The 13111-nt window shown below is 45.8% G+C and overlaps 1 protein-coding gene across 1 annotated transcript in view; it reads left to right on the top strand.

Moving 5' to 3' along the window:
- Window positions 1–13111, top strand: part of LOC141133844 (NACHT, LRR and PYD domains-containing protein 3-like) — a 133767-nt gene that overhangs the window by 83736 nt on the left and 36920 nt on the right. Inside the window, exon 9 of the mRNA XM_073623421.1 lies at window positions 1541–1711. Within this exon, the coding sequence (XP_073479522.1) occupies window positions 1541–1711 (171 nt within the window). The remainder of the gene's footprint in view (window positions 1–1540; window positions 1712–13111) is intronic.

Below are 13111 nucleotides of genomic sequence, written 5' to 3'. Positions count from 1 at the left end.
CAATTGTCTTCAGGTAGCTTTAGGTACACACTGTGCAAAGGACACAGTACACTAACTGTAAATACTGCAGCTGCCTGTCTGTGGTATTAATAGAATCAGAAGAACACCAGCAATTTTCTTCAGGTAGCTTTAGCTGCACACTGTGCAGAGGACAAAGTACACTAGCTGTAAATACTGCATCTGCCTGCCTGTGGTATTAATAGGATCAGAAGAACACCAGCAATTGTTTTCAGGTAGCTTTAGGTGCACACTGTGCAGAGGACACAGTACATTAACTGTAAATAATACAGCTGCCTGCCTGTGGTACTAATAGGATCAGAAGAACACCAGCAATTGTCTTCAGGTAGCTTTAGGTGCACATTGTGCAGAGGACACAGTACACTAATTGTAAATACTGCAGCTGCCTGCCTGTGGTAATAATAGGATCAGAACACCAGCAATTGTCTTCAGGTAGCTTTAGGTGCACACTGTGCAGAGGACGCAGTACACTAACTGTAAATACTACAGCTGCCTGCCTGTGGTACTAATAGGATCAGAAGAACACCAGCAATTGTCTTCAGGTAGCTTTAGGTGCACATTGTGCAGAGGACACAGTACACTAATTGTAAATACTGCAGCTGCCTGCCTGTGGTAATAATAGGATCAGAACACCAGCAATTGTCTTTAGGTAGCTTTAGGTGCACACTGTGCAGAGGACACAGTACACTAACTATTAAATACTGCAGCTGCCTGCCTGTGGTATTAATAGGATCAGAACACCAGCAATTGTCTCCCTATCTATCTCTCTCCGCCATTTTCAGGACCGTGCAATTACCAGATAAAGCAGCGCAGTGCCAAATTGTAAAAAGTGCTCTGGTCATTAAGGGGGTAAATCCTTCCGGGGCTGAAGTGGTTAAGGTAAAAAATGTTCATGCTTTACATCCTCTGTAATAATTCCTGTAACATCCTAGTATATGGTCTATATCTATAGAGATGATATCTGATTGCTGGAGACACTAAAGAATGGGGGATGGAAAAATAAAGTGCTTTAATGTGAAGTGTCCCCCATGTGAATGTAGAATCCCATTGTAAATGTGGAATATCCACCAATATAGTACTTGTATCTCTAATATATCCCAGAAGTCTCAGCACTAAAAGCTGTAAATGTATATCCACCCCTCCCCCCTACATTCTCTATAAGGGATCCTATTCCTGCCACAATCCAGTGATCTTCAATGGGAACTCCTGATTTGTGGACATTAGGAAGGTGATGGAATATTCGGGTCACTGGGGTATCCACCATCAGAAATTCTGCTGTTTTATTTCATAAACCCCCCCAGATCCTTTCCTTTATCTATCAATTTCAGAAGCCACTGTATGAGACACTGTGTGAGGTCCTGCTTAATAACCGGGTACATAAAGCACTGCATAAATTGACAGAGCTATATAAGTACCTGAAATAAATAAATAAAATAAGGGGGTGACTGAGTGCCCCCTCTTTATACTGTATTACACATTAATCTTATAATATAATATCATGTGTCTGGATTTGTCTCTGCAGGTTGGAGGAATGTGGTATGACTTCTTCCATCTGTGATGATCTCAGATCCATTCTTATCAATAATCGATCCCTCACCACACTAAAGTTATCAAAAAATAATCTGGAAGACTCTGGAATAAAACTTCTATGTGAGGGGCTCAGACATCCTGGCTGTACTCTGCAGTACCTGAGGTGAGAATTATCCTATAAATCTTCTATGTGAGGGACCCAGACATGTCACCTAGATGAAAGTTATACAAAGACAGACTTCTGATTGGCCGGTTACACTGGGAATTTCCATGATTGTCCTTCAGGTCACTCGCTGTTATTGGCTTTCATCCCCTCCCCCCTTCACTGACTATCAGAGATCAAACTTTGGCTGGGTTCACACTGGAGTTCACAGCGGCTCACAGCAGGGGATCCAATACATCTCCATTACCCGTTTAGGTCGCATTTCAGCCCAAATTTTGGGCTGAATTCAGACCTGAAACAGACCAGAAGACGCACAGGACTCCGTATTCTCTTCATTCAGTGACCAATCATAGACAGATGGTCCTCAATTAGAATCTGGAAGGACAGAGCGAGTCTCTAGACCAGAAGTGACCCCTAGATGCCAATAAAATCCCCCCATCCTTGTAGATATAAAAATGTCACCTCACTGAGCCTCAAAGAGAAGTCCTAGTCATTTCATCTATAAGCCCAGCAGGTGAGGACGCCGATGCAGTGAGAAGGCCCCCGAACACTGTAATTAATAAAGCTGGTTTGTATTTACAGTAGTGTTGACCCTCTTAAGAGAACCTTTCTCTTTGTTTTCCCTATATGCAATTAGGGCAACTTGAACTGCATCCAGACTTATGTCTGCATGATTGATTTATACTCATCTGCTAAAACGGCCAATTATTGATTAATTAATCAGTTGATCCAGGCAAAATCTGTGTTTTTTTGGTTCCTTAACAAAGACATATCTGCTATTTGGGTCAATCAGTTGGTCCTCCAGAATGAATGGACACTGCTTATGTATAGCTATTGCCACTCCACTCGATTTAGCTCAAGGGGAATTACTGAGGAACCATTGGGAGTACAGGTGGGTAGGAAGGCGGGGGACCGAGTCAGTGCGAAAGTGTGTCTCCTGCAATAGTAATATTTGTGCCCTCATGCGTTTAGTCTCGAGCCACAACTTACTGCGCTTATTGGGCGAACACAACCCTCAGACATTGTACGATACCACTTTCAGAGACGCCATTGGGAGTTGATGTCAAGGAGGGGTCCCCAAACCCGGACAGGAGGAACAGCATATTTGTAGGTATGTGAATCATGGTTCCATGAGTGCTGATAAAACAAAAGAAAAGCATAAAAACGCAGAACACAAAAATACAACAATATATTTAAAACAACTAACAAGGAGGAGAGCCTAAGGGTCCCTCCGACAAACCAACTGCCGCCTGTCGAGGGCCTCCATCCGGTCAATCGACCAAAAAAAGGATGAAGGTCAGCGAGCAGCGAGGGCTCCCAAATAGGGGAATGTAGTCCGAGGAGTGGGCCACCAAGTGCGAGTCCGCCTAAAGCTGGCACTCACAGCTAACAAGAAGGGCTTGGAATCGGCTAAACCGAGCCAGCCCGGTGCGCTGTAACCGCAGCGACTACAGTAAAAATCGCTATATTGTATAAAGTGCTAAACAGGGAGGAAAAAGCAACCTGTAAACAAAAGCAAAGGTTAGAGAGTCATAAGAATCTGTTAGGATCTCCGCGGGAGAGAAGTATGCAGGGGTGAATGTGGTTCATCCCTGTGAGGCTCTTCTCCTCCAGATCTGTGTCTATTCCGGCCTCTGCGGCCAGAAGTACGCCAGGGTTGAGGGCGCGCAGGGAGTGGGATCTCCGGAGCAGATCTCCAATCTGGGATATCAATAGTAGGTAGGTCTAACTGTTGCAGGAACTGTGGCAATTCTTCTCTTGAGCGTAGGACAACTTGTCTGCCCCCTTTAGTTACCGACAGTTGAAACGGAAATCCCCATCTGTAAATCAGCTTTGCATCTTGTAGGGCCTCTAATACCGGCTTAAGTGCCCAGCGTTGCATCAGGGTGCGCCTAGATAGATCTGGGAATAAGGATATTTTCGCTCCATCAAAATCCACGTGGCAGACACCTCTGACGTGAAGCATTATGCTTTCCTTCAGGGAATACTTGTGTAATTTGCAAATAATGTCTCGCAGTTTATCTGGATCCTCTGAGGGCGGACGAAGGGCCCTGTGAGCCCTGTCAATCTCAATGTAATCAGGTGCAGCATGGCCTAGGATCTGTTTAAAAAGACCCTGTAGGGATGGAACTATGTCTCTCGGGCCAGTCGCTTCAGGCATGCCTATTTTTCAGAGTCATCGATTTGGTCAATTAAGGAGTTAATCCTGTGTTCCTGTGTCTTACAGCGTTCATGGAGGGTTTGTAGAGCAGGAGTAACAACTTCCCATTAAGCTTCTAGATCCTCAACTCTACCTCCAATGTGGGCTGTGTCTGCCTGCAAGGCCTCAATATCCTGCCTACAAGCCTTCTCCACCCTGTTAACAAACAGTTCCAGGTCTGCCTTTGTAGGTAGGGCTAAGTCCCCTAATGCGTCCCCCAGAGCTGCAGGGGGGACAGAGCTAGCAGAGCTGGCAGGAGAGGCAGGCATAGGGAGAGAGGGAGAAGGTGGCTTTGGAGAGGGGATAGGAGAGGCGGCGCGAGCGGTCTGATGTTTACCGGTCGGCGCCATCTTGCATACCCCCGGGGCATTGCGGCGAGGCTCTGAAAAATATAGATCTAGGGAACCTGATCGGTTCCAGTGGTTCCACTGAGGCTGCGGAGATGTCCACCTTCTGGATGGCATCGTCTGGGACCTTTTTCCTCCCTGGAAAGTCGCTGCAGGTGCGGTTTAGTCTGTGTGCTGGACAGAGCTCACTCTCCACACGTCCTCACACGTGCATGCCGCGGCCACGCCCCCCAAGTTGTCTGTTTTGATGAATCCCAGATAAAGTTTTCTGGCTGCCTTGCTTTCAAACTGTTTCTCCAGCAAGCGTGCCAGATATGGGGTCAAGATGTATAAGCTCGGTGACAGGGCCACAGGTTTATGAGGGAAAAGACTGTGGAGCCCCCCAACTACCCAGACTACATAGGGAGCAGCGGTAAGATTATTTGGGACTTGGTGTCACCCTTATTCGGAAAGGGGTATCACTTGTACGTGGACAATTACTACACAAGCGTGCCACCTTTTAGTCACCCTTTTTTATTTTGGAAATGGCGCATGTGGCACTGTGCGATCGAAATCGCTGGGGCTTCCCACAATATCTTGTAGATTCCTGACTTAGACAGGGGAGAGAGCCTGCTTGAGGTGCAATAAATTTCTTGCAGTGAAGTGGAGGGATACATGGAATGTTTTCTTTCTGTCCTCTATTCATGCAGATATTCCTAAATTTCCAGGAAGAGATCATCACAGCCCTTCTATTGGCAGACGATGCTGTTGCCCAACTTCCCAATGCAAATACAGTAAGCCGTCTGCATAACAGGCATTTTCCAGATGTTCTCCGTGGTACCTCTACCCAAAGATCACCCCAAAAAAGATGTTGTGTCTGTAGAAAATGCGGATATAGGCCTGACACCCGCTTTTATTGTCCCACCTATGCTGACCAACCTGGTCTCTGCATTGGCGACTGTTTCCATCGCTACCATACATTAGTGGATTATTTGAATAGGGAACAGCACGGCGCAGTGCAAGGGCACACTTTCAAAGGGTCACGAAAGATAAGATGGTCACTGCATTTTGAGAGACCCTAAGCTGGAACGTTTATAGTTACAATAAAAGTGTATTTAAAAAAAAAACATTAAATAAATAAATAAGCCAAAAATAGTTGACCTTTTGATATTCTTCTCTCTATTGTTCCTCTCTGTTTTACTTTATTTTATGCTTAACTGTAATGTTTTATTGTTACTGAGTTTTAGACTTGTGCACAACGGAAAATTTCCTTTAGTTTCAGTTCGTTGTCATTCGTAAAATACATAATTTAGTTCTGTTATATTCGTTATAATACGTTAATTCGTTTTCAGATAATTCGTTATTTATGTAGAGTGTCGATATTCGTTATACTGAATCTCGAATCATGTCGAATACATTCATTATATCCACTATAATTTCTTTCGTATTCGTTGAAATTCGATATTTATGTATGTATATTGATTCGTGATAATGATTCGTAGTTTGGAAAGTTGCATGTTTATTGAATCTATTAACACACACAATGACAATATCTCTTCTCCTCTGCTCAAATACAATACAACACCCTTCTCACACAGTTCTCAGGAATGCACTTTGCCAGTAATCCAACCTCCAGCACAAAATTAATCAGCTGATTGGACTGTAATGCCGCGTACACACGGTCGGACTTTTCATCTACAAAAGTCCGACGGACGCCGACGGACCAAAGCCGGCTGACAATCCAATCGTGTGTGGGCTTCCCCGAACTTTCAGCTGACTTTTCCAGCCGCAAATCTGACGGACTTTAGATTTGAAACATGCTTCAAATCTTTACGTCGTAACTCCGCTGGACCCAGAAATCCGCTCGTCTGTATGCTAGTCGGACGAACAAAAACCCACGCTAGGGCAGCTATTGGCTACTGGCTATCAACTTCCTTATTTTAGTCTGGTGTACGTCATCACGTACGAATCCGTCGGACTTTTGTGTGATCGTATGTAGGCAAGTCCGTTCGTTAGAAAGTCTGCCGCAAGTCCGCCAAAAGTCCGTCGAAAAGTCCGACCGTGTGTCGGAGGGGCGGTGGGGGCGTCGGCGGTAAAACAGCGCTATTTTTAGCGCTGTTTTACCGTTGTTTTTGCGGCTGTATTCGGCCGCTAGCGGTGCGGTTTTAACCCCCGCTGGTGGCCGAAAAAGGGTTAAACCCGCTCGTACAGCGCGGCTATAGCCGCGGTATTACTGCAGTATAGCCGCGCTGTCCCATTGATTTCAATGGGAAGGAGCGGTTTAGGAGCGGTGAACACACCGCTCCTTCACCGCTCCAAAGATGCGGCTCGCAGGACTTTTTTTACCGTCCTGCCAGCGCACCGCTTCAGTGTGAAAGCCCTCGGGCTTTCACACTGAACAAACAGCGGAGGCAGTTTAGGGGCGGTTTGCAGGCGGTATTTTTAGCGCAATAACGCCTGCAAACCACCCCAGTGTGAAAGGGGCCTTATTGTTAACCATTATTTGCTTTTCAGGTACGCCATTCAGCTGCGGCACGGGTTTATTTATTCTAACAGCAACAGGGTTTGCTCTCACGATATGTAAATCAATGACTCCAGCGCTATAGGAGGTGATTTCACCACTACAGTTAAAAAAAGATCATATGGGGGCGTGGCCTGGACGGAGACCGTGATGGCAGCATAAGCCAAGAGCTCCTGTGATCCGGGGACAGATCTTAGCTAAACGGGGAGCCCACACCTTGATTTCAGCATGAGCAGATCCACCCGGAGTTCCTCAACGTCCCGTACCACATTGGACCCAGGTACGCAACTCAGTAGGAATATTCCTGACATATTCCGCACCCAAAGACCGTCCGCACACGTGGCCTCACAGGCCCAAACACCGGCCTCTCCTACTGAACGGCCCGACATGCAGACCATGGGTACTCTCACTCCCACAACCGACTCCGGACGAACACACATGCTAAACCTATTCGACCTGGAAAAAGTAGCATCGGACATTAAAAGCACGGTGACAGCAGCTATTGCCGACCTAAAATCAGACATGCAGGCGATTGCACACCGTATTGAAACGGTAGAACAAACAACCCTGACTCATGCAGCAGCCATCCGCCAGGTCCAATCTGCCTATGACTCACAACTCTCCCAAATGTTTGACCTCCATAGACATGTGGAAGACCTTGATAACCGCGGTCGCCGGCATAATGTAAGGGTAAGGGGTATACCCGAAAGCATTGATCCAAATTCAGTACAGCAAACCCTCTGTGCACTATTTAATGATTTAATAGGAAGACCTGCAGATTCACCCATTGACATGGAAAGAGCACACCGCGCTCTACGCCCCCAGCCCAGGGAGAATGAACCACCCAGAGACATTGTTTGTTGTCTGGTGAACTTTCCCCTCAAGGAGGAAATCCTACGGAAAGCTAGGGAAAGAGGCCGAGTAATCTTTAATGGGTCTGAAGTAAAGCTTTTCCAGGACTTGTCGCAGATCACGCTACAAAATAGAAGAGCCCTAAGACCTTTATTAGAGGCACTACGCACTAGGAACATCCAGTATCGCTGGAAATTCCCCTTCGCTCTATCTGCGTCCACCAGAGGTCGCACTGCCATCCTCCGCACACCAGACGACTTGAAGAATTTCTGCGATCAGCTTGACCTTCCACGGATCGAACTTCCGGAATGGTATGACCTCTTCTTCCCCTCGGAACCATGGCAGCCGGTTACTCTCAACCCATCTCCGAAGGCACCACGCCAGAGATCGCGCAGGCGTAAAGCAGGATCGGCATCACCGAAACCACACTCATCCCGTCGAGACCTCTATCAGCGAAGTCCTCCTCGTGCTCCGATGTCTCCCCCGGGACGCAATCATCAGGAAGACTGAAGTCAACCACTCTGCCACATTGCAACAGCAGTGAGTTTTCGATTTAACCCCCGATGCACACTACCCCCTCATCGTACTCTGTACTCTAAATCTTGCAGCAGGAACGCAGTCACCTGATATCCCTTGGCATCTCTCATCCACATCCGACTAACCCCTATCTAGTTTTTTCCATCTTATTACTCACAGGAACCTCTTCATGTCCCACTAACTGGCCAAATTTCCACATATAAACACGCAGGAGTTGAAGGAACAGAACTTTACAGCTTTCCCCTCCCCCTCCCCCCCCCCCCCCCCCCTTTTTTTTTTTTTTTTTTTTTTTTTTTTCTTCCCTTTTTTTTTCTGAATGTGTTTAGTCCTGCCTCACTTATATTTAGTTATGGTACTATTTCTTCCTAAGCCTTAAATATCCTTGCCGGGGGATGAGGATCAGCAGATTTTACAGATTTTTTTTTCATTGTTATCCACATACCAAAATTACCTTACTTATATTTTCCAAAAAACAAATTATGATCTGCTTTCCTTCTCCCACTGTAAGACAAGGCCATGCATTTCCTCTTTGTATATAAACGTAGATGAGGCATGTATGTCATTACCAGTCTGTAAAAATGCATAATAAGCGATATCTTTATGGTAAATGATCTTATACATATAGCAAAGGTAAACTCATAGCTACCCTAGCCATCAGGAAAACTGTCCTTACCCGATCTGAGGTACCCCCCTGAAGAGTTCTACTTCCTTAACTTAGCTCTAATTATCTCCCACACAATCTACACCTGAGGTGGATGGGAAAGCTTCTATTATCCCAGATGTCTTTGGCCTTCAGTGAGCAAACCACCTATCATAGAAGCTAGATCACATACAATGCGCTTTATCAGGTTACTGGCTCCTCTGATAGGGCTATGGAAAATGCCATAACCTCACAACTTCAGGATCGCATGGTTAGTCCCTTTAGCCCAAACGATAACAACAATTATCTCCCCCCTCTCACCACCCTTCTCCCATACCATCCCCCCTTACCTCCTTCTCTCCCTCCCTCACCCCTGCTCCCGACCCACCCTACCCATCCAATCCTCCCCCTCCTTGCCCTTCTCCTTTGCCCCCCCCCATGAGATCTGCCACCTTACCTTCCGCCTCTAGGAATAATGCTTAACCTCTCGTTTATTAGGAAAAGCTTAAGCTTGAGTTTGTTATCTTTCTTACAGTGTGCATTGGATGTCGATTACCCTTATTCCTGTTAAAATTCTTGTATTTGTGTTAAGGGAATCAAGCTGTTATAATTTTTTATTTCTTCCCCTTGTTTGATACGCACAATACATGGTTGAAACGATAAGGTTCGCAGCTTATAGGTTATTTTTACTAAGATGTATTACGTTTATGTTCTCCTGACAAATGTTTTGTGATCTTCTACACGGATCCTTTGACTGTGTGACCTGTGGCCCTATAGTAAATCATAATGCTGAGTGGGCTCCCCTCAAAACCACAAAAACACAAAATCATATATCTGCAGCTAATATCTCTCCACCTAAGCTGTGAAGCGGACCTGTACCCCGGTTCACACCCGATCTAGGTTCCCCGTCTTCTCTCACCCCCCCACACAGCAAGTCCCTAAGGACACTAGCTGACACTCCAGAACCCTTTTTCCTCCCCTAGGCGAGGTAGATTCTCTAACCTCGTCTCTGGTATATTTTCTTTGCCCGATCCCTCTCCTCTCCCTTATCCTACCCTACACTACCTACCCCTTCTTCACTTTCCTCCTCACCTCACCATCCTCCATTCCCATTTCCTCTCTCCCTACTCTCCTTTACTCAATACTCACTCTTGCTGCTTTTCTCCTCTTCTATCCCCTCCCCTCCTCCTCTTTTCTTTCTTCTCCTTTCTCCTCTCTCTTCCTTAGCCAATATCCCCCCTCTCTTGCCCCGCTCCTAGGCTCCGGGGGGTGGCTGACCCCGCTCAGCCCCTTACTTAACAGCCCTCACATACTGTACACCGGCACCCACCGAATTACACCTGGGTGGGGTCTGACTCCCGGACGTTAACAGTGCATAACCATGCAATCGAAACCATTAACCAATCTTTCCTTAACACTAAAATGTATATCCCTCAACGTGAAAGGTCTCAACCTTCCTGAGAAACGCTCCCAAGTCTTGACATCTCTTTCCAAACACAAAGCTCATTTTATTTTTTTGCAGGAGACCCACTTCCGCTCCGACTCAATACCCAAACTTTCGAACCACATATACCGTATAGCCCACCATGCTACGAACCCAGATGCCAAAACGAAAGGTGTATCAATATTAATCTCCAAACATGCAAACTTTTTTCTCTCAGACTCACTGATTGACCCAGCTGGTAGATATGTCTTCCTCAAAGGGAAATACGCAAACAAACCAATAACTTTGGCGAACGTTTACTGTCCCAATGATCACCAAGTCTCCTTTTTTCGAGACATCTGCTGCCAGCTGGCAACCTTTCAGGAGGGTTTGGTTCTCCTTGGTGGAGACTTTAACGTCCCCCTAAATCCACTATTAGACTCATCATCAGGCTCTTCTACCCTAACATACATGGCTTTACGCCAGATTAAAACCCAACTACAAAACCTGACCCTCCACGACACATGGCGTACATTATCACCCACAGTAAAAGATTACACATTTTTCTCGGCCCCACACCAAAAGTATTCTAGAATAGATTATTTTTTCCTTTCTCAGTCAGATCTCTCATCTCTAAAACAGTCAACGATAGAACCCATGTTTTTATCAGACCATCACCCCATTACGGTTACACTATCCTTCCCTGAAACTCAACCTCGAACTAAAGTATGGCGATTTAACCCCTCGCTGCTGGGGGATCCGGCCTCCCTAGACCACATGCGTACATGCATCCTCAACTACTTTGCTGAGAATTCGTCACCTGAAATCTCTCCTATCTCCCTTTGGGAGGCTCATAAGTGTGTGGTCCGGGGGGATCTGATTGCTTTAGCGGCTAAAACCAAAAAACGGAACCAAGAACTTATTAATTCACTCATCGACACAATTAAATCCCTAGAAAGAACACACAAACAAACACAGGCAATCGCCACCTTACAAGAACTATCTCATACCCGTGCTCTTCTTAAAACAGAATTAGACAAACGTTCTAGTAGGCGCTATATCCTCTCCCAGAAGATCTTCTACGAGCAGGGGAACAAATGTGGACGCCTACTTGCTCGCTCAGTTCAATCTGCTAAAACCACCACCAGAATACATCAATTACGCAATCCTAAGGGAGATCTCCTGGTCAAGAATGAGGAAATAGCTAAAGAATTTGAGATCTTTTACTCAAAATTATATAACTTAAACCCTGACCAAAGATCTCAAAACACACAGAAAACCCGCTCTGACCTCATTAAATCTTTCCTCTCCAAAAATAGTCCCAAGCCTATATCGTCCCAACTTAAACTAGAACTCGATAAACCCATATCCCTAACTGAAATTGAGGTGGCAATAAAACAAATGAAACTAGGCAAAAGCCCTGGCCCTGACGGCTACACTCTCCAATATTATAAAACATTTTTAGATATCCTTTCCCCTACACTCTTATCCACATTCAACGCCCTGGCTGATGCCCAATTCGATCCTTCCAAAATGCTAATAGCCCACATCTCGGTCATACCAAAAGAGGGCAAAGACCCTTCATCAGTCGCGAACTACAGGCCAATATCCCTAATAAATGTAGACATCAAAATATATGCAAAAATCCTCGCAAATAGACTACTCCCCTTAATACCAAACCTCGTGTCCCTAGACCAGGTAGGGTTTGTCCCGGGCAGGGAAGCCCGAGACAACGTAATCCGCACGTTAAACCTACATCACTGGATTTCGGCTACTAAAACCCAAGGTTTTCTCCTCTGCCTAGACGCCGAGAAGGCGTTTGACAGGGTGGCCTGGGACTATATGCACGAAGCTCTTTCGGCGATCGGGATCGGAAATCGCATGCTTTCCTCTATTATGGCACTATATTCTGGTCCCACCGCTGCAGTTAGAGTCAACGGCCTCCTGTCAGACGCCTTCTCGGTCAAGAATGGCACACGCCAGGGCTGCCCTTTATCACCACTTCTCTATATCCTCACCTTAGAGCCCTTCCTCAACAAACTAAGAAACAACCCTGATATCCGTGGCATCACAGTGAAAGGGAGAGAATACAAGGTAGCGGCATTCGCCGACGATATCCTGCTGTCACTACAAGCACCCCGGGTTTCACTCCCAAATCTATTACATGAAATTGATCTCTTTAGCAAAATTTCCAATTTAAAAATCAATCACACAAAATCACAGGCCCTGAACATTTCGCTCCCCCTTCAAGAAGTGACAAGTTGTCAAGATTCTTTCCCGTTTCAATGGCAAAAAACGCCCTTACTTACTTAGGAATACAAATCCCACCCCTCTTATCAAACCTATACGTATTGAATTTCCAGGGAGCTCTACTTAAAGTCCAAAATCTCCTCAAAGAATGGAAGATGTTAAATGTTTCTTGGTTCGGAAGAGCAGCCCTGATTAAGATGCTTATCCTGCCACGCCTGCTATATCTCATACAAACAATACCAATAGCCCTGCCACCTAGCTTCTTTACAACATACCAAAAAATCTGCTCAACATTTTTATGGAGAGACTCTCCCCCTCGCATTAAGTACTCTAGACTCACCTTATCTAAATCCAGGGGTGGAATTGGACTTCCAGATCTGGGCAAATACTATAGCGCAAGCCATCTCACGAGGGTAGCGGATTGGAATATCCACGCCCTCAAGAAATCCTGGATTCCCCTGGAAAACGCCATATCACATCTTCCTATACATTTACTCCCATGGCTTTCCCCTAAACACTGGCCGCAACCGATAACGACTCATCCACTAATCTATCCGTCCCTACTTGCATTTAGAAAGGTCTCACTAAAGGGGAACTTGGCCTCAATCCCGGGCCCCTTAACCACATTAAGAGGAAACCCTGCCTTCCTTC

This window comes from Aquarana catesbeiana, linkage group LG03 (genome assembly GCF_042186555.1).
Source record: "Aquarana catesbeiana isolate 2022-GZ linkage group LG03, ASM4218655v1, whole genome shotgun sequence".
In the NCBI taxonomy this organism is placed as follows: domain Eukaryota; kingdom Metazoa; phylum Chordata; class Amphibia; order Anura; family Ranidae; genus Aquarana; species Aquarana catesbeiana.
Note: the sequence above shows the minus strand (reverse complement) of the source record. Positions and strands in the feature narration are given on the sequence as shown.